Raw genomic sequence first — 22027 nt, 5'->3', positions numbered from 1 at the left:
CCATCTGATATAATCTACAAAGTCTGAATATAGATTGTTTTGATATGCACAATAATCTTTTCAATAAATCTGATAAAACTATCTGAAGTAGGAGAGGAGTTCAAATGGGAGAAAGTGGCGCCGAAAAGAATGTACCTCATTAGTAAATAGAAGTAAAACTTACCAAGTGGTTATAAAAGCAATGTTCGAGGATTGATGGGCTTGTTCATTATAGAGGGCACTGTGTAGTTAGCAGGCATGTAAGAATAGTATTGGTTATAAATATTTATGTGTGAGTTTGTTTTATGAATAATAGAAGATTATGAATCTTTATTATCAGCTGCTCAGTTTCACTGGGTTTAGAGCTTTGCCATAGATGAAGTGAGGGACTAGGCTGAGGCCTAGATGCTAGCTGGGCATCCCGGGAGCAGTCTCCCAAAAGGCAGTCCAGAGAGCATCTCCGCCCCAGCTCAGCTCCAGGAGGTGACCCAGAAGTGCTCGCACCTCTTGGCTGCTGATACAAGGCCTGAGGATGAACACATGTCAGACTCTGGGCTCCTCATACAGGCAGACAGACACCCGATGTTAGCAGACGTTCGATAAGATGGTGGTAGGCATGCTGTGTGCCTGTAATAATATTTTTTGTTTGTTTTTTTTTAATTGGAAGGCTTTCTTTGCTGGTGTTAGTGTTACAAAGTAGCTCTTCTTCAATGTTGCTGTTGACAGCATTTCCACCATTGCCTTATCTAATTCAATGCAAAGGATGTCTATCCAGCATCTCGCCAGAAAGGTTTTGTTTCTGTCAGCATTCTTTGTTGCCTTGCATACCTGCAAATAGCTTTTTACTTGACAGAGTAGGGGATTACCTTAAACAAGGCAAGCTGGATGCACCTGGTTTTGTCTGATCTTCAAAGGTGGGATGCTGTGAAAATATGCTGGGAGTTGCAGGCAGAATTTTTACAGGTCCATCGGCACTATTCTGCAGAAACTGAATGACTTGGAAAACTTCCATTCAGCCTGTCGTTGTCACTAATAGAAGAGGTAGGGGTGTAATACAGTGGCTTTAGAACCTGCTTTTGGTTGTGAGTTTATCAGATACATTTTTATGCTCATGGTTATTCATTTACATACCTCTTAAAGTTATTTAGATATCTGTCCAGTGCTTCATAGCCCTTGTAAACATTCTTACAAAAGCTGAGTTTTCCTCCAGTAGTATTATGCAGTGGTGACTGATTAATTATGCAACATAAGTGCCTGTGATACCAAGGGAACAGGATCTTGAAATGTGTCCCTACTTTCACAGTAAAACTCCATCTTAGTGATGAAAATATAGCAAGTTAGCAGAAGTAAAACTTTGTGGAAGTTGTTTCATATTACCCACAGATGCCATATATTTTTCTGTTCCAATACCTGTTTATTAAGCCAAGAAACTTAGAGTTCTTTCTTTATCTTTGTATATGTGTGTTGTATTACAGCTCAAATTCTTCATCTAGTGCTTCATTAGCTGGGAATTCACCAAAGATTGCATCCTCAGACTGGGCGGTTCCTCAGGCCTCCAGATTAAAGTACAGACAGAAATTTAACAGTCTTGATAAAAGTATGAGTGGATATTTATCAGGTGAGTATGGCATTTGATACAGAGGGGGGAGAATGAGCAGTCTTTTCTGCCTTTGGAGTGTCACAGGCTGAGGGGTGAAATCCCAGCTTGGGATTTGACTGCCATATGAAATAAAAGCTGACATTGTTTGACATTCAGACATACTCAGGAAAGCGTGGGTTTCAGCTAGTGGTTCCAGTCAGCCAAGAAGTGGAAATACCATCAGTTTATTGGCTTGGGCTCTGTGTTAGACCTGGAGGAGGAGCCTGAGGAAGCAGCAGTCTCCCCAGGCAGAGTGGGGAGGCTACAGCAGGAGACAAGAAGAAAATAGTGGCAGTGGTGGGATCTAACTAGAAGAGCCTGAGAACCAAAAGGCTGGGGAAGTTAGCCCCATGAAGTCAGCCGTCATTTTTCAAGCATCACTCTTTGGACTGAGACTCCTTCTTAAGACTTTGTAAAATGGGGAACATACCATGATTGGTTTTGTGCCCTGTGCTCCTATGTATATTTGTTAGTAATTGCTTAGATATTTGGGCTTTATCTTTTCAAAGAAAGTGATTCAGGAAAGACGCTGCAGTACTGCAGCCATGTTTGGAATTTTTCAGAAGTAATTTAAGGTAGTTATTCTTGGTTGACTTTCAGTGATATTTATGCCATACCACAGCATTATGGTGGTTTCAAAAGACTAAATGCAAAGTTAATACAAGAGTAGAGTTTTAAAAAACTGGATTACTCACTGTAATGCAGTGATTGGAGCCCGGGATGAGCAGTTATTAGTTGTAAAGTTAGTATGTATTTTGAATAAGCACTTACCTAGCTTACAAAAAAAAGGAGGACAGTTCTCTGTTTCTAAAAAGGGACTCGGTGCTTTTTATCTTGCTCAGTTGATTTTTGGCCTGAAGGTTTAATTGACCTGCCTAGAAAGGTATATGGTTCTTTTCTATCAAAGGAAAACCAACAGCTTTCCAGCATGCTAGCTCAAGGTTTAGGTAGACAGTCAGCTGTGCTTTTTTAACAGCTGTGAGGATTACCGTAAATATGCGTTTTTCATGTGAGCTTTTCTAGTAGGTGCTCTGAGGGGGGGCGGGGGGTGGAGGGAGGGAAGTACACAAGAATACTTAATATCATTATCGTGTTCCTGTTGTTAAGCCTGGAAATAAAGCCAACTGTTAGCCTCTGATGAAAATGGATTAGATTAATATGAACTGGGGCATGTTTATTTTTAATGACCCACTTCTTGCTACATGTGAATCTTTGTTCAAAGTGTTTCTTTTTATTAAAACCTTTTACACTTTCACTAAGGATTTCAAGCAAGGAATGCCCTTCTGCAATCAAACCTTTCACAGACTCAGTTGGCTACTATTTGGTAAGTTTAGTTACTGATTATGAATTCACTGTTTGTGGTGTTGAAAGGATATGTACTTTATTTAATAAGAAATGATAAAGGGACACCATAGATCTAAAATCATAAACTGAAACTAAGCTACTTCTTAAACTAGTTCGTTCATTAGTAACAGTTTGAGAAGACACCATGACATATTATAATTTTTCACTCTTTGCATTTGTTCGTTGAACTCCATATAGTACAGATACTAATTTCAGTTTCTCATTCAGTGATGAACTAGTTCAGCTGAGATGAGGGCTTGTTAATTTTAAAAGTAGGATTCTGAAATCAAGCTTGTTAGTTTTTAGTTTTACTGCGGTCCCCGTAAAGATATCTACATCTTACATATCTGTTAAGACATGCCTTTACTCTGGTGATGGAAATGGTTACAGTTGTTTGAAGGCTTGAATAATATGCCCTGCTAGATATGGTAATTTGGATTATGCCTTCAGACATAACTCAGATGTTATACATAAAATTTAATGGCCCAGCAGAATTCACAGTACCTTTTTCTGAGTTCCCTTTCTTCTTCGTCTTTGTCGCAGGGCAGTCATTTGTTTGTCTTTAGAAGCAGCAAGCTGAAATATTCCTTGTATTTGTTCAGCTTGTTTGGTTGCATGCTGTGAAGGTAGAAATGGAGTGTCAGGTTGTATTCCCCCACTCGGGAGCATGGGGAAATGAAGCAGGTGTGTAGCGACTGTTTTCCTTCTGGGTGCCTAGCCTGAAGATAGCCCTAGCCAATGCAAGGAGCTCTGTGTACCCACGTAGAGAGATTAACGGCCCAAATTTCAGTTTTGCCCAAAGCAAGATATTACTAGTGGTTCTACTGGGGTGCTGCATTCATGGTAATTACTGTAATAATAGTACTGTTACGTGTGAATTGTGCTTGTCTGTGAATGTAATAAAGTCTTATTTCATCATTTTCTTTTGTTTTTCACTGTGGTGCTGGGGTTTTTTGTTTGGTTGGATGGTTTCTTTTTGGTTTTAGTAGGGGTTTTTTTAACTGTTCTTCTTAAACAAGCAGTTACTTTATTAAACGTTTCACTGAAGTGCAGACTAAGGATGCATTCCTGCAGTTGTGTCTACATAGATAGTTCTTGGAGAAAGGTTCCTGCTTTCCTGCCTGCATCTCTGGTTTCCCACACATACCTCCACCACCCTGGTTGTGTGGGAAGCATTTTGTAGACTAACAATACAATTGTGTGGTTTGCCTTCTCTGTAGAGGGGGTGGGTGATCCTTTTCCTACCCGTGGAGGGTACTGTGGGGCAGCTTGTGTCTTCGTTGTACTGTTGAAGGAGACACAAGGGGTGGTGGTGGAAATTTTATGCAAAGGTTCGTGTTGTAGAATTTCATGTAATTCTGTATAATGTTTGCTTTTGTTTGAAAAAAAAACAACACTTGAAAAAGTGGTTTCTAGCATTTTGAGCTGCTTAAGAACAGTCCTGGTTTCTCTTCTCAGCTCTTCTCTTAGTGATGCAATAATTCAAGATATGTCTTCTTGCTGTATTTTATGAAAACATCTGAATAGCAGTGCATTATTAAAGAAAATAATAGATCCCTTCATCAGCTATTCATGTTATTAATTGTAGTTATTTTTGCCAGAACATTTTACAGGAATTCTCTATTTAAAAATATATATTTACAGTAAATTTTCAGCTGTCATTTGTGAGTGGCTGTGATGTTTGGTTCTAATTATTATTGCTGTTAAAACTGTGCAGGTCACTAGCTGATGTTGATGGAGATGGACAGCTCAAAGCTGATGAGTTTGTGTTAGCCATGCACCTAACTGATATGGCCAAGGCCGGACAACCTCTGCCACTAACTCTGCCTCTCGAACTGGTGCCACCTTCTTTCAGGTATGTCACCGAGGAGAGTGAAACACAATATATTTTCAATGGAAGTGTTTTATACAAAGAAAACTGTGTTATTTCTCTAACAACGGTGGGGGTTTTTTCCCTCCAGAAGTGGAAAATATACTGAAAATATAAATGGAACCCTGCCATCTTACCAGCCTGTGCAAGAGGAGGAGCCACAGAAAAAACAGCCAGGTAAAATAGGGTTCACATTCTTAATGTATAGGGCTGTCTTTGAAGAGCACTGAAACCTTTGGAAAGTGGAAGATACAATCCGATCCCTAGGGAGCTTCACTTCAGGAGGTAGATCCCTTTTAACGTGGATGGCAGGAAGGTCATTAAGTGGATGTAGTCAGCCTATTACATCTAATAGAATTGAGAAGGCAGAGATAGGGGCTATTTTTAGCTGTAGGAAAGGAAAAGTGTGGTGATTAGTAATGTATTTTTGCAAAGAAATCATTCATGGCCAAATACTGCCATGCTACTGCAACTTTTTTTTTCCATTGAAAGTTCCTGGCATTACTTTGTTCTGAACATTTTGAAAGCGAGGAGTTCCAATGTAGTTTAATTCTCAGAAAAGTAGATGCAGTTTGCACGTAACATAGATTGTACTATTGACTCCCTGATGCTACCAGCAAAGGTTGCTTGCATGCACACTGCGAGACATGACTTGCCTGTCTTTTTGGAAGGGTGGTTGCTGGGAGCCTAAACCATTCCTTTGTATCTCTTTTGATCATATAGTGCAGGAATTGAGCTTGATCCTGTCTTGTTTTCTGCTGTTTTTAACTCCAGGAGCTCTTACTGGGAACACCCTTAAAAACCAAGATCTTTCTCTGTGTGTTAATGTTTCTTGCACAGTAAAACCTTTTTAACAGAAGATAGTCTTCTCCTAGATTATAAAAGGAGGTCTTTTGAATTTTGGAGGAAACAAGTAATTTTCATGGTCTGTTTTAAACTACAACACTTTATTCCAATTGCAAAAAAACAACAAAAAAAAAAAACCAAAAAAAAAACTTAGGAAAACTTAAAGTTATTTTTGAAAAGAAAAATAATACTTTAACAAATATAAAATGCTTCTATCATCCATGACCCAACAACCTGAGCTTGCCAAAAAGAAAGTATCTTTAGTGGCATGACTGAGGTAGTACTTTGAGAGCAGTGTTTTGCACAGGACAGAAATAACCACCTTTCCTTATTTTAGTGACATTTGAGGACAAAAGGAAAGCCAACTACGAGAGAGGAAACATGGAGCTGGAAAAACGCCGTCAGGTCCTTTTGGAGCAGCAGCAGAGAGAGGCTGAACGTAAGGCTCAGAAAGAAAGAGAAGAACAAGAGCGAAGAGAGAGGGAACGTCAGGAACAGGAACGGAAAAAACAACTCGAAATGGAAAGGCAACTGGAGAGACAACGAGAGTTGGAAAGACAAAGGGAAGAAGAAAGGAGGAAAGAAATAGAAAGGCGGGAGGTTGTTTTCTTGAAATTATTTTTTAATGCTTGAAGGAATATGTACATGCATACAGTATCTACTTAACAGTGCATTCAGGATTTGAATGCTGGCTTTAGTCCTGTCTCCTCGCATGGCCTTTGGCAGGTTGTCTTGGAAAGAGAACACAGTTTCTGTTTGGAAACATTGCGTCTTATAAATTAATCAAGTGTTGGTATAGGCTGAAGATTTTTCAGATACTTCATAGGCCAGATGAGGTTTTCTTGGACAGATTTCTTGGGTTTGTGCAAAAGTCCGTACCAAACAAGATTGTACAGAATTCGTAATGGATAATATTTTGACAGTTGAACTTGAGACAAATTTGCATCTACTTGGTGTTGCAGCGCACGCATAAGATATTTTATGTAGTTTTGTGAAATACTCAAGGGAGGTTATGAGCAATATTTGCCCATGTGCTCATTTGTGGGCAGTATTTCAAGCTAATTAGACTTTGTCTTTGAATTACGTAGCTTTTCTTCATCCAGAGTTCAGAGTATGGCATGAAGAATCTTACAGGATCACTTCCTCCATTCTTTGATGCTCTATATAAAAGCACTTTAAAAAAGAAATACGTTGGTTGCTGTTATGCTATTTAGAAATAGAGCATGTTATATTAAATCATAGTCTCCAAGTTCTGTGTCTCCACTGGAATTTAAGGTAATGGAACTTTTCTGCAGGCAGCAAAGCAAGAACTTGAGCGCCAGCGACGATTGGAATGGGAGAGAATTCGTCGCCACGAACTTCTTAATCAACGTAACAGGGAACAAGAAGAAATTGTCAAGTTGACCTCTAAAAAGAAGAGCCTTAATCTTGAATTAGAAGCCCTGGTAAGACGGAAATTTCACTACAATCTTGAAATACAGTATTTTAAAGTAGGCAAATCTGAGAGTCTATGTTAATGGTCTGTTAGGAGTTTCATTCCATTTTGAATGAGGAATCTAAAGCAGATATTTTGGGTTGTTTTACAGAATTGATCATAAAATACTTGCCCACAGATTTAGTGGAGAGGAAATTTTTGCCGTATGTGGTATAATTTGCCTTTGATTTCTTTCTAGACGGACAAACATCAGCAAATCTCAGGCAGATTGGAGGATATTCGAAGCAAAAAGCAAATTCGAAAAACTGAACTGGAGGCTTTAGATAAGAAATATGACCAAGGAATCATGGAAGTCAAGCAACTACAACAGCAGCTTCAGGTATATAACTTTCTGTAGTTTTCCTTTACTTCCTATTCTGTGTTTCCATAATGCTGTTGATAATACATTCCCGTAGGGAGGAATAGTGAATCAGTTTGATTATAGTGAAGAGAGGAAATCAGCAAGGCTATCAACATTGCAGTGTTTTACTTTTTTTTTTGTTGTATGTGCTGCAACAAGCTGATAGTTGAATGAGGTCAGTAGTTAAAACCTTAGCTGTTCTTTTGTGAACCAATAATAGTGACTTCTCTTTAATTATGAATTCTTTTATGGCTCCAGACTCAAATTTTGGAGGAATGTTTTCCTGAATGTAGAGCAAGATGTCTTTGGGTTGAATTATCTTGTTGCTCTTTTTTTAATCTCTTTGAATAGCAAGACATGAATTACTTCAAATTAGTTGACTACCATAAATCATCCTCTGCTGTATTTTTATGTAATGCTCGTGCATGTCAGGAAACTTCTTTTCATGTTCCTGTGTGTCACAGAAAGTTACTGGTTTTTGTTAGGCTTGGGGCCATCAACTTACATGTTCTCATGATTATATTTACACTTTTAACATGCCTGTTAATTTTTTGTCCAACTGTGTTAATGTTTTTGGGTGAAAAAGCATTCAGCTTTAATAGTATTTATATTGAGGGTATAGAAGTAATTTTTTTCCTCTATCCCATAATGATGACTTGTATCCATGTTTCATTAATGTGAATTGAAGTTATGTTTGAAAATTCATCCGTTTTTACTTACTGATTTATAAAAAGTAATAAAAATTTGTTATGTTCTCTTCAATATCTACAGGAATATCAGAGTAAACTAATCTATTTAGTTCCTGAAAAGCAGTTGTTAAGTGAAAGAATTAAAAGTGCTCAACTTGAAAACACTCAGAGTAAGTGCCTGCACATGAATTCTCTTCTGTTTGCACTGCTGGCTTTTCATCATTTATTAAAAAATTGAAGGATACAGAAGTGTTAATCGCACTTTCACTTTTATATCTTTTCAGTTAGTGCCATGTTAGCATTGTTTCGTCTGCATTCCATTATTTCCTTCCTGCTCTAAACAAGGGGCAAACAGACACTTTTGTGAGAAAGCACAGATTTTGCTTGAAACTATTGATTTATACAGACTATACAGCCCACAGATATTATTACACCTTGTCTTTTTTGGTAGTGTAAGCTCAAGAGAGTTCATTTATGTAAAATCTACACTGGTCTTCACATCAAATCACACTAGAAGTCCCTATCTAGAAGTTTGCTATGGATTAGTCTGATACTACAAAATACAACTTGTAATTTATTCTGTACGTATTACATGTAGTGCATGTGTGTCTCAGTTGGGGGTTGGAGCCATTTCTTCTTTGTGCTGTATGTGCGTAGGAAGGTAAATCAAGGAGTTTTGAGGGAAGAGTTTGGGAATGCGTGTATATTAGGAAAATAATAATTTGTGAAAACAGAAATCCTTGTAAAATGGTTTGTTTTTCCTTGTGCAGGTACAGGAATCAGTTCAGTGCACAAGAAGTCCCTAGAAAAGGAAGAATTATGCCAAAGACTTAAGGATCAACTGGATGCCCTTGAGAAAGAAACTGCTTCTAAACTTGCTGAGATGGATGCATTTAACAGCCAGCTTAAGGTACCTGCATTATCTAAATTCTTAGTCTTAGACCAGTAAGCAGTATCTTTATGTCTCTGTCCAGTCATAAGGATTGGTGGCACTTCTACCAGGCCTCCAAAAAGCTTTCCCCAACTTCCAATGTCAAATAAGGTCTTGGAGTAAATAATGCAATAAACATGCACTTAAAACTGTTGCTAATATACTAAAATGTGAATCTCTTGCTAATCGTTGCTTTGCATGAATCAACTTGCTCACTCTCAACTTTGACCTTCTAGAACTCATTTTGATTTCGCATTGAAGTTTTTCAGGCTCTTGCAAATTCTGTTCTTACAGTGCTGAGGTTATATTGGCTACTATTTTTGAATTGTGGATGGAACATTTCACTTTTATTGAAAGAAGTACATGGTTTCCTAGTACATTGTACAAGATCTGGTAGCAGGCTTAAGTATTGTCCTAAAAGTAAGCACAGACCACTTATCTGTGTAGAAGTTAAGACATAACGACCACTGGCCCTGAAGGTGTTTTTGTTTCAGAGGCAGCTCTTGACTTGCCTAAAAATGCATGCAACTCTCAGGCAGGGTAGCGTGCATCCACTTAACTTTATTTACTAGCTTACTCTTAGTGGCACTGATGTGAACTTTATTCTTAAGTAATGGATTTATGCTGGGCCAGTGTGAGGGCTCTGCACTCTCCAATAAAAAGAGCACAAAGTAAAATTTGTAGGTGTTTAAGGAGTTTCTTTTATTTTAAAAAAATGGCTACGTATAGCATGTATTTTTAGTTACTTGTTTATTGCATGGCTTGCTATGTTCAGTGGCTGCATCCACAGTTCAGTCTTCCCTAAAATATGTTTTTCAAAATACAGTACAGAGATTAATTGGCTTTTTATCTACCTTATCTTACAGTGTGAGAATATGGATGATTCTGTTCTTCAGTGCCTTTTGTCTCTGCTAAGCTGTCTCAACAACCTCTTCCTCTTACTTAAGGTTATTTTCTAATCTTTGGCTCTTTTGGTTTTTAATTATTTCGCAATTTTCTCTGCTTACCCTTTCTGTTTGGTTGTACAACTTCTATTAAATAATTTTTCCTAAAAGAAAATCAATAGGCTCTTTCTCTTTCTGCTAGCTTTTACATCCTTCTAAAGACTTAAAATTTTCTTACCTGCTTAGAAATCTAAACTGCAAAATACTGATAGCCATTTTATTTCTTAATAGACTATGTTCATCAATTTGGTTTATTCAGTTATTTTTTTCTTTTTAGTTAAGGTAACATCAACCAAAAAAACACTGTCTTAGATGGAAATAGTGTCTTCTCCCACTTTTCCATCTGTTGTTCTCTACCTGTGTCCATACATCTTAAGCTGTGACTCAGATATACAAATTCTCATCTAAGTTTTAAAAGTCTAGACATAACATCATTATACAGAATATGGTATATGATATGGCAAACGTAACGCTATTAAACCTCCAGATTAACCCAGTACTAAAACCTACTTGCTGTTTTTCCTCAACACTGCTTTTGTCTGTTGGGGTCCGAAATCTGACTTCAAGAATAATTGAGAGGGGCGCGCAGACCAGAGTTACTTACTGACCTTTCCATTTTGCATAAAGGTTCTTCTGTCCTTAAATCAAAGGTGCAATTTTTTTTTGATGCAGGTTGTTTCCACAGTGTTCCTCAATATCTATGCAAAATGAGAATTCTCAGCTGAATATGTTTGCAGAAAAATTGTAGTCAATTGCTTGATTTAGTTTATTGCTACAGAGACTTTCGCTGACACAGAAACCTTGTTATCTTGCCCTTTTCATATAAATTGTACAATAGCTCTTATGCAACGTGATTATTGGCAGAGGTGCATATTGTAGCAGGAATGGGTCATTCTTAATTGCTTTATTTGCATTTATGAGATCAGATATGAAAAGTCAGAGTATACCTGTTGCATTGCTTAGTGTGTCTCAATGAGAATCCTAAGGAAAAAATAATGTAATGTCTTACAGGTGTTTTGTGACTTGGTGAAGTACAATCTAAAGTAATTCTATTACTGTTGGTTTTTTAATTCTGTACACATAATTATCCCAAAGATTCATGCAGATTTTTCTGCTGTGAAAAAGTTGTTATCAGAGGGAGATGCAATAGGAATTAAAGGATGTGCTCAAAAGAAAAAGAGTAAAATTGTGATATTTACAAATACAGGAAAACTCCAGTCTGATTTAGTGTCTTTAGGCTGTGGCCTCCCACAGTGATAAACCTGCTGGATATTTTTATAAGTTTTTTTTTTTATTTAAATATGAGACTGATCATTCGGAAAGCATTGCAAAGGCAAGCACCCTACTGAAGGGGTGCGTTCTCAGGTTTATGGTATTGTGTTGACTTTCACTTGAAGTCTCCTTCCTTGTAGTTATTCAAAATATACTACCTTGCCTTCTGTGCCCTTAGATAATGTTGTGTTTGAACACTCAGTTTTATATCTTTCCTTTTCCTCTGTCGTAATAGCCATTTCCAGCAGGTGTATGGCTGGAAGGGCTCTTTGAAAGTCTAAGTTACATCAAAGGCTTTGCAAATCTGCCATCCTTTTATATTTGTGTTTATTTTACTTTCTTTGCAGTGACCTTCAAGGACTATTAATAACTTAATATTACTTTGTCCATTTGTATTAAAACTTGGTTCACAAAGCATTAAAATGCCTGGATGCTTTTCTCGAAAGACTGGCTTTGATGTACTTCATTGTGTTTCCTCCTTAGGACCTGAGAGAAAGTTACAGCACACAGCAGTTAGCCTTGGAGCAGCTCCACAGGATCAAGCAGGACAAAATAAAAGAAGTAGAAAAAAAAAGAGCTGAACTTGCACAGAAAAAGCGACTGGAAGATGAGGCTGCAAGGTACCATGTCTGAATGTATCAATGTTGCAGTTCTTAAAGCAAAATAATGCTGAGGTGACTTTTAAGATGCTGATTGTATTAAACGAGAGGTCTAATAAGTAAAAATCCATCCTATTGAGTTGCCTTAGAGGAAGCATATGGAGTACCACTGATACAAGATGATTTGAATTTTCTCTTTCTGATCTGTTTTTGTCTTTTGTTTTAAAAAAGGTCAGATGCCATGGATAAATAAACCAAGTAGGCACTTTTGCTATTAAGATTTTTAGCTCCTTCAATAGATAATCCTCACACAATCTAAAATTCCTCATATATTCTGCCTTGTTTTGCTGGCCTCAAAACATCTGACCTATTTCCTTAAAAGCACTTCTGACTGAGCAGTTAACTAGTTTTTTGTCATGTATATCCAGACAGATTGATACTTAAGATAATAGGAAGGGCATTGACTATTTAATTCCTGTATTATTCTTGAAAGCTGGATGAGTGAGTAATTTCTGAGGTTTAGATTTGGTTCCTTTTTTAGGAGGACAATGAGAAAATTCAAATAAGTCTTTGAGAGGATCATCCCTTCATGTATATGGTCTTGTTTTTGCTCAGTCCAGCCTTGTATGAAGCACTCAAACTTTTGCTGTCCTCAGCTCTTGGTTTTTTGTGATCTTGTTCCCAGCTAGTTTTGTTTTCTTTTGTTTCACTGATTAGGAAAACATGGTTTCTAGGGTCTGATTCTGGCTGTCTTAAGATGCCACTCTGCTTTTCCTCTCTTCCAACCTTCTGCTATCAGCTACCTAGTTTACCCTTAGCAGCCCTGTAGTGAAACAGTGCCAGGGAGAGGGCGGGTGGGTGCTCTCAGTGGCCAGTCCTCAGCTGTGGAATTGCTTTGGTGTGCTGGTTTTGACTGCTCTCCTCATTCAGAGGATTGCCGTGTTTTGTCTTTTTAATTTGAGAGAGATTTTCAGTGATTCATATTTTCTTTGACTGCTTGTAAGTGAAGCAGAGCTAGTGACCTCGTAGTGCGTGTGATTCAAGGTCTTAACTCATGACAGCGTATTTCTACAATAGCGTTGATGGTGTTTCGTAACATTTGTAACGGTCCCTTTAAGAAAACTGTATGCTGTGCGTACAGTGATATCCTGTTAATTTTTCTGTTGAATCTGTATGTTAGATTAACAGCATTATTGCACAGCTCCTACTAGATCCTGTCATGCTCTTGAAAACACAATAAAATGGCCATCAAATGAGTGGACGCCCCCAGTTACTTGATGAAGCAGTCTTCTCTAGGCGTGGACCTGAACAATCTCTTCAGAAGGTGGCCCAAAGGGTTAGGTCCCGCTCTTTTCAGAAGGAAGATCTTGGACAGCTAAAAATAAATGATTTTTAAATGTGTTGAATTGGATAATAACTTTTTTGGAGAGATGCACAGGCTAGAATCAGGGCAGAGAATACAGTCAGACGTCTGGTTTCTGTCTGCTGAAGAGTGTGGCCATGGTGGGGATAAGCGTATTGAATAGATTACAACTGCTGAAGGCAAAAAGTTCAAGCAGCAAAAATCAGTATGCAAAGGGTATTTATATGTATGTACCAGAGTGAAATTTTGTTATTAATCTGTTTGGAAATCTTAGTTTCCAATCTTGGCTACTACTTTGGTGGACAGCATAAAAAACACGTTTCTTCAATTAACGGTACACTTCTGCTTACCTATCCTGATGAGCAAGAAGTGCCCATGGAAGCACTGCGCAAGTAACCCTGTGGCAGTGTTTCTGTACCAAGAATGTAAATCCATTTGTTATTTGTATGTGAAATATACTGGCAGTCATGTTTAGTCAAAGCATGGCCTCCCATCGAAGAGCTTACACCGGGAGAGGAGAGTGATCAATATCATGGACTGAGTTTTACTGACAAGTGCAGTCAATTACTCTATGATCATAATCTCATTCATTTTTGTATGAATGTTCTCCTACTTCTCTTTTACTCTTTTCTTTCAGGAAAGCAAAACGGGAGAAGGAGAACAGATGGCAGGAAAACATCCGAAGGGAAGAGGAAGAGAAAAAGAAGCGATTGGAGGAAGAGCGCATGCAGGAAAAAGTTCAAGAAAAGCTGAAAGCTGAAGAAGCCATTGCTCTGATGAGAGAAAGGGAAAATAAACAACAGCTTCATGCAGATGAGGAAAAAAGCAGGCAAGCCACGATCTTTAGGGAGACAGAACAACAAAGGCAGAGGCAACTGGAAGAAGATAAAAGAAAGCAAGAACAAATAGCAAAAGAAGCTGAGGAGAGGCGTAAGCAGAACGAAGAAATAAAGAAGACAAAAGAAGTGACCAGCTCTCAAGAGGTGGAGAAACGTACTTCTAAATTAAGCGTAAATGAGAAATTTGCAGATCTGTTGAAACCAACAGAGGGTAAAAATCTTAAACCACCCTGGAAAAATGAAGGTAATCTTAGTCTGTTAGATTTTTGCTTTAATGGTTCTTATTTTCCTGAGAGTTATTTCTTTCTTTAAATGCATTACTGTTAATGTGACACTATGGCAGGCTTATTGTCTAGAATACTACTTAAAAAAATCAAACTAGCAATGTTTCATGTCTTTAGTTTTTAATAATCCTGTTAAGTTGGGTTACTTCTGTCAGTTTTCAGCACCTGTAACTCTGATGACCAATATTCCAGTGATCATGGTCAACACATCCCAGATTCTGGAAACAGTAATATTTTAGCTTTTTCCTAAGGCCTGCACTTGCTGTCATTAAAGCAGAATGCTAATATGGAGGAGTTTTGTTCAGTAATGAGTGGATGGGTAGGTAACATTCAGTGAAGCATTTTATTAACATTGAAATCTAGTTTATTTCTGCACTATATTGAATCATCTTATTAAATAACAAAAAACTGAATGACTAGACCTAACTGTAGTTGCGTGACTTAAAAAAAATACTGGTTTAACAGTATTTTTGCTAAAGGCGCTTTTGATTAGTTCCATCCTTCGTTAGTTCTTTTCAGTTTTATTAGCCACTTTTATCACAGAGTTCACTAAGAACCAATTTAGAACAGTGCTGAAAGATATTTGCACACTTCAGCTATACCTTGTAAAACATTCACTGTTAGCAACATCAGTCACAGACTTGGAGAACAGAGATACAAAGGAAATGGAAATGATATTTTGCTATTCTAGGTTTCTAAGAAAAATCTTCACACATGCTGTTGAATACTTATTGTTGCAACTGTGGTATCTTTTCAACTTGGAAAATTATAATTGCCTTAAGACTATATTAAGTTTAGTCAGGTTTAGCCAGGCAGTTTGACAAGGAAAGATGAGAAAGTAAAGGTGTAATTTTTTTCACTTCAGAAATCAATGCGTTTTATTGCCTATGTCATATTTACTATGATTAGCATGTTAAACTCTTGTATGCATCCCATCGTCCTGCTGTAGCTGGTGATCTCTGAGTATTTGCATAGTGCCTGGGGCAAGAACTGTTCTCTTGTATTCATACCTGTTGCTTAGAATGATTGGGCTCCAACAAAGTGCATGTCTTTCAGCTGTATCAAAATGGTAACTAGTTTTCTTACCCTTTCAGGCAATGCTGTTAGTGTCTCAGAGTCTAGGAATCCAGTTGCCTTGGTAAATTACAGAGCTTTATATCCATTTGAAGCAAGGAATCATGATGAAATGAGCTTTAATACTGGCGATATAATTCAGGTAAGATTTGCCATTCGTGTTTGACTTGCAGAAATCACACACACGCACCCTCTTCCCCAGCCTTGACATACACGAGGTCTTAAGTGTCAAAAGCATTACATTAATAGATTTTGAGGCTAAGGCTTACTCAGAATTTAAATTGGATTGCTTTTTAAAAACAGCTGAAATTAGAATTAGTTCAGCCAAAATCTTTGTTTGGATCTTACACATCCTATAGGTGTTGAGAATCTGTTTAAAATAACATAGTGAATGCTAAACAGACTTCTAAAGTTAGTAGGTCAGGAATGATACGGTGGTTGCAGTGCGTTGTACGTGTACAGGTTGGCCTCTAAGTGCCTGCTTGAAATATAAGCATAGTAAATAGAGGCATGAATTATTAATTAATAGCAATTAAATGAAAATAAAACAACTTATTTAACAAGTAGATGTGAATGGTTCTTCAGAATCTTAATATAATTTTCTAATGTCTTGTTGACATAGGCTGGTTAACCTCACCATAATATTATTAGCTGGTCCTTTATGAATGCTCCCTCAGGCAGATATCTGTAGTAGTTTATTCTGTGTCCGTTCTTTGTAGCACTTTTCTGGATTCAGCTGAATATGCTATCTATAATATTACAGCAGGACCATAAGATGGGAAATGTTTTTTGGCGTCTCAGTTGAAATCTGTGTCCCTTCATGTGATTACGTCCCTTGACAGCATACAAGTGTTTGAAAGCATGTGCCTTCAGGTGGACTTGTGAAAACTGATTTACAGCCGTGGCAGTACAATTATTTATGTATCTAATATATGTATAGTTTCTCCTCATTTAGACTGTAAAGAATATAGGTAGTTGAAAAGGGAGAATTTACAAAGCAATGTGGTACAAAGTATTAAAACACGTAAGTATTAGCCTTCAGTTTGGCAGTGTTAAATCATTTATTTATATTTTCCTACCAATGAAGCATTGAAGAGGGAACAAGAGAAGCAGGTTTTGCTTTGGCTTCCTTCTCAGATATAATTAACTGTCATAACTACTGATAACTCATTTTAGAAATAGACTAACAGCTGCCACTGCCTCCTCTTAAACCCTAAACCTCAACTAAGCTAACTAGGTGATAGTATTTTATGAGCTGCAAATTTTTAGCTAATTTTGACTAATTTGCAGCATAATGGAGGCTTCAGTATTGCTATGAACATTTAAGGATGCTCTATACTTAATTGTATAATAAATATCAGAATTTTTGGACGTGTTTTGGATGCAAATGACACTGTTAATTATATCTGTAAGCAAAACTACAGCAGTTGTTTCCGTGAGCTGATAAGTTTGCCAGCCGCTGCCTCTTGGCTGCACATTTGGCACAATACAACACAATGCACTGTAATTTTTGGCAAGCCAGAACAGCTCCAGGTATAGTACCTGATCCCCGGTGTGCCTATTTGGAGCCTGTTTGAAGGAATATGTTGTGTTTGAGGCCTGTCTCTACCTGTGTCTAAAAGCTGTGCAGTTGCATCATCGCCCTGTTTGTTGAACAGTGCAAAACCAGGTCCATTCTGAAAGGGAAGAGAATGAAAATGCTGCTTCTTGTATGTGTGCTGCTTGCACTGCTCAATTCAGAGTGCCAGCAGGTGCTGACATGCTGGATACCCTGTTTGTTTTATGCTGCTAATTGCATTTTCTTTGTGTTTATCCTCCTGTCCATAGGTTGATGAAAAAACTGTGGGAGAGCCTGGTTGGCTTTATGGGAGTTTTCAAGGACATTTTGGTTGGTTTCCATGCAATTATGTAGAAAAAATACCAGAAGGAGAAAAATCTTTATCTCCTAAGAAGGCCTTACTTCCTCCTACAGTATCATTATCTACTACCTCAACTGCTTCAGAGTGAGTTTTTGTTGTGTTTCTGTTAAAACTGCTTTTCCTAAATTTAGCTAACACATAATATGCTGTATAGCTTAATTTGGTGTTTGTTTTTAAAATACAAATGCAAAAAACTTACTGAAGAACCTACCTGAAAGTCTTACCTTGGAAATTTAGGTATTTGACAACTCTGCTTTGCATTGTATAGAATATCTGTTTTCTGTATGTTAAAATAAAAAAGGTTATTCTATTTGAGGTACTTTTAACACATTACAATTTTTATTTGAAATATGCCTGTATTCAATTTGCAGACCACTTTCATCAAGTAAATCTGCAGAAGAATCTGACTACCAAAATATACCTTTTTCTAGCCTGAATGTTAATACAGCATGGCAACAGAAATCAGCTTTTACTCGCACTGTATCCCCTGGATCTGTTTCACCCATTCATGGACAGGTATATTGTGTGAGAGTGGAGAACTTGCTGTATTTTAGATTCATGTTAATGAAACAGATTTAAAGAAAAGACAAAACACAACTTTTCTAATACTGGGTGCACTGAACAGGCTAGAGGATAAAGAAGCGAGTCTGAATGCTCCACTAGTGTGCACTGACATAATTCCGTATCTTTCCAGGAACCACTGAGCAAGAAGACTCATGCAATATGTTTCATAATTCTAAAATGACTTTCACCTATAACTAGACACACCAGATGTTTGTAACAAATAAGAAACAGAGTTGAGAGATTGTTCTTCAATCAATGGTTTATATACATCTGTGTAAAAAAATATAAATTATTCAGCCGTCAGTTAGGAATGAAGTTGTTTAAATTTCAATAAAGGATACATCAATGTTTGTTCGTTTGTTTTTAACACATGCACCAGTTTGGGGTAGTGTGGCCAATCAACATCTCCGCTTCTGTCTTAACAGGGGCAGCCTGTCGAGAACTTAAAAGCACAAGCACTTTGCTCTTGGACTGCAAAAAAAGAAAACCACTTGAATTTTTCAAAAAATGATATTATTACTGTCCTGGAGCAACAGGAAAACTGGTGGTTTGGGGAGGTACATGGAGGAAGGGGTTGGTTTCCAAAATCGTATGTCAAGCTCTTACCTGGGAGTGAAATCAAGAAAGAGGAGTAAGTGTGACTTCTGGTTTTGGTTTATTCAACAGCTTACAAAAAAAGGTGGTTTAGAGTAACACAATTCTTGCAGTGCTTTAAAGTGCAGAACATAAATACCATTTACAATTTACACCATGCCATTTTAAGCTTCTATTATTTCATTCTGGCAAGCCAAGTAATGTTGGTCTCACTACTGTGTAAACAGACGGTCTTTCAAGGCTGAGTGCTGTGAAAAATCCGTGGTGTTTGATTATTCATCAAGTGCCAGACTCTGTTTTAGTTCATTACTGAGTCAGCTCTCTTGCAGTGTACTTGTGTTCTGCCTCTGAAGGTGCCAATTTCGAAATGACCTACAAATATTTGTAATCTCTTAACTTGCATCTTGCAGAAGTAGTGTATTTTTCTGTGCTTGAAAAAATCATTATTCTAATGCTGCAAGGTAACTGTTCCTTACTGCTGGGATGACTGTACCATTGTATGTGAATTGTTCTTTTCACTGGTTATGATAAAAATTCTTAGAAATTCTCTAGAATGACAGAATTTAGACAATCTTTAATTTGTATTTCTTTTGGATAGCATAATTTGCAAATATATCCTCTCATCTTTCATCACGTTTCTTTTTTGAAGTGGTGTGCTCTTGGATGCATTCATATCTTAAATATCAGTAATACCTGTCACTGTTTGACAGTCAGGAAAGCCTTTGCAATTAATTCAGAGGCAATACCAACTTGGAGATAAGCAAAGTCTGGAGATATTAGTCTCACCCTAATAAAGAGATTTGGTTTTGCTCAAACTTTTAGTTACACAAACCTTTTTTTCTTTCTACAGGCCAGAAGCTATTTATGCAGCTGTGAACAAAAAGCCTAATACACAGCCTTACGCAGCAGGAGAGGGTAAGACAGCATGAAATATGCTACTTAATGGTACAGTCTGTTTCTGCTTAATGGCATGTGAATAAGCTTAAATATATGAAGAGCTTCTGAACAGGCCTTTTAATGCTTTTCCAGAAGAAACAGTACAAATGTTGAGCTACTGATACGAGAATTCTAAAACAGGAACTTAGTAAAACTTACAACTAATTCAGGTGGAGCATAGGCCTGGTTTTGTTTTTAAGAGTTCTGCTCAAGCATCAACTTATTTCTGAAAACCTAAATATGTCTCATATCCATAAGCCAAGTTCTCTTCCTGCTCTTCTCTACTGTATTATGCTATGCTCTAGAGATGTGAGGAGGGATTTTCAGTCTCCTGAGTGTGGATCATTCTCTTTCAATCAGTAGGGAGTACAGAGAACAAATACTACTGGAGAAAAAATTTGTGGAAAGCATTTTCTAAGCCTTTTAATCTAGTGTATCTCCATGCTTCCCCAATTACACATTAATTCCACTTGAGTCTTTTAATTTTTGCTGTTAGTCAGATAAGAGTGGTTTTAATCAGGTTTAGGTGTGTAATACACATTCTTGCTGTCAAACACAGAGGTAGGGTGGAATACTTAATGCAAGAGATGAGTTTTCAAGCCATGGTCTACAGGCCTGTGCTGATCCGCAGGATGATCATAGGTTAGTAACCCCCTGTGCCAAATTCATCTCTCTGTACACAGTTGTGTGCCTGTAATTCAGAGTTGTAAGCATGAGGCAAGCTGTGATTACCATCAGGCAAGTAGGTAGGTTGATTCACAAACTTGTGAAGACCTGATCTGTGTTATAAACACACTGATGAATGCTGGTATCAAAGATACCTTACTTGCGTCTAGCATACTTTTCTCTTCCTATCTGAAACTATTGTCGTCTTCTTTATATGTGCTGTTTGCAGAGTATGTTGCACTCTATTCGTACTCAAGCTCTGAGCCTGGTGACTTGACTTTCACGGAAGGTGAGGAAATCCTAGTGACCCAGAAAGAAGGGGAATGGTGGACTGGGAGCATTGATGGCAGAACTGGAATCTTTCCCTCCAATTATGTCAGACCAAAGGATCAAGAAGTGAGTTCATGTTCTGAGAATTAATGCACAATACTTTCTCTCAAATTTATTGTATTCCTAGTATTGATACTCTTAGATAGTAATTTTAAGCAGAGGTTAACGTGCTTGACAGAAGACAAAAGCCTACGTAGCTTATGCCCTAGCCTCTGAGACACAGTCACACTGTCTGTCTCTGTACAGATGATATTTTATAAATTGGTTAGGATGGTATTTTGTTAAATACAGGCTCAAAATTATAATCTCCATGTGCTTTTCTGTCCACATGCTTATAGTTGGTGTAAACTCCGCTGGTTTTATTGCACATTAAAAGCTTATTGTTGTGTCTTTGTAGGCTTCTAGTAATGCTGGCAAAACTGGAACAGTAAATAAGAAACCCGGTAAGTGCGCGATCGCTTTAATATTTGGGACTGTTTCTTAAGCGACTATGAGCATTTAGGTTCACAGCAGTGTTTTAACGGTGGCTAATGTTCTTGGCTGCAAGATATGTACCAGGATATTTCTGTGGATCTAGTTCTTGCTGTAATGATCATTGCATTTGTTGTTTTTTTCATCTTTTTCAGAAATTGCTCAGGTTACTACAGCCTATGCTGCATCAGGAACTGAACAGCTTAGTCTTGCTCCAGGACAGCTAATACTTATTCTGAAGAAAAATTCTAGTGGATGGTGGCAAGGAGAGTTGCAGGTAGCTATTGAAGGAGAAATATTTGCAGCTTCATGAATGGCAATTACGTGATCTTAGGTTCAATTTGAGAAAACAACTAAGTATAGTGTTCCAAAAGCTGGCTAGAAAGTTACTTTCATTTTGTATAAACCATGTTTTGGGAGAAAAAGTTTTTAATTAAACCTTGGGTTGCTGGTTTTTTGGGGTGTTTTTTTTGGTTTTTTGTCACAGGAGAAGGTAAAACTGTCAATGAACATGTGCATGGGAGGGAGAAGATTGGTATTGACAGTTAATAAATTGGTTAGGATTTAATTAGTAAAAAATTAAATTGTAAAATTATTCTGTTGAAAGAATAGGAATTCTTGGATGTTGGAGTTGGAAGCTAGTTTCCTGTGAAGGTTGCTGTTCCCTCTTTTCTCTTTCCCTCACCTAGTGATGAATTTAAAGTCCCAAGGATTAAGGGTGCTTTTACATGACATTCTTCTTAAACTTCAGTTTTTGCAGCCCTGTGGATTTTGTCCACAATAGCCTTCATCTTTGCAACCAATGCAGAAAGTTAAATCATGATTTTATAATGTCTCTTTGTTACCCTTTAGCTTAATCTGCAGCGTTAGCCCGAGTTTAAACATGTTGCTTCCGATACTGAATGTTGTTTCCAATATTGGGATTGAACAGCATAATAGAAAGTTCTGTCTTCTTAATATCACTTAACTGGCCTTTCCCAAGGTATTCTACAGCCACACACGCTGTTTTGAGTGAATACTCTTGTTAACACCTATCTTC

General features: G+C 37.5%; 1 protein-coding gene across 4 annotated transcripts in view; it reads left to right on the top strand.

Moving 5' to 3' along the window:
• ITSN2 (intersectin 2) overlaps positions 1–22027 on the top strand; it is an 88227-nt gene that overhangs the window by 38504 nt on the left and 27696 nt on the right. For 3 of the 4 annotated variants that reach the window (XM_037391476.1, XM_037391477.1, XM_037391478.1), the window contains exons 8-26: positions 1455–1597; positions 2879–2942; positions 4680–4817; positions 4924–5009; positions 6016–6278; positions 6974–7123; positions 7352–7492; positions 8285–8372; positions 8973–9112; positions 11833–11969; positions 13949–14394; positions 15529–15650; positions 17336–17511; positions 17799–17943; positions 18417–18622; positions 19436–19500; positions 20417–20583; positions 20915–20960; positions 21144–21265. In XM_037391476.1, coding sequence (XP_037247373.1) covers positions 1455–1597; positions 2879–2942; positions 4680–4817; positions 4924–5009; positions 6016–6278; positions 6974–7123; positions 7352–7492; positions 8285–8372; positions 8973–9112; positions 11833–11969; positions 13949–14394; positions 15529–15650; positions 17336–17511; positions 17799–17943; positions 18417–18622; positions 19436–19500; positions 20417–20583; positions 20915–20960; positions 21144–21265 — 2845 coding nt within the window. Of the gene's footprint in view, positions 1–1454; positions 1598–2878; positions 2943–4679; positions 4818–4923; positions 5010–6015; positions 6279–6973; positions 7124–7351; positions 7493–8284; positions 8373–8972; positions 9113–9999; positions 10081–11832; positions 11970–13948; positions 14395–15528; positions 15651–17335; positions 17512–17798; positions 17944–18416; positions 18623–19435; positions 19501–20416; positions 20584–20914; positions 20961–21143; positions 21266–22027 lie in introns of all 4 variants that reach the window. The other variant, XM_037391479.1, reaches the window with a different exon arrangement.

Source organism: Falco rusticolus, chromosome 6 (assembly GCF_015220075.1).
Source record: "Falco rusticolus isolate bFalRus1 chromosome 6, bFalRus1.pri, whole genome shotgun sequence".
Taxonomy (NCBI): domain Eukaryota; kingdom Metazoa; phylum Chordata; class Aves; order Falconiformes; family Falconidae; genus Falco; species Falco rusticolus.
This window is presented reverse-complemented; position numbering and strand designations above follow the sequence as displayed.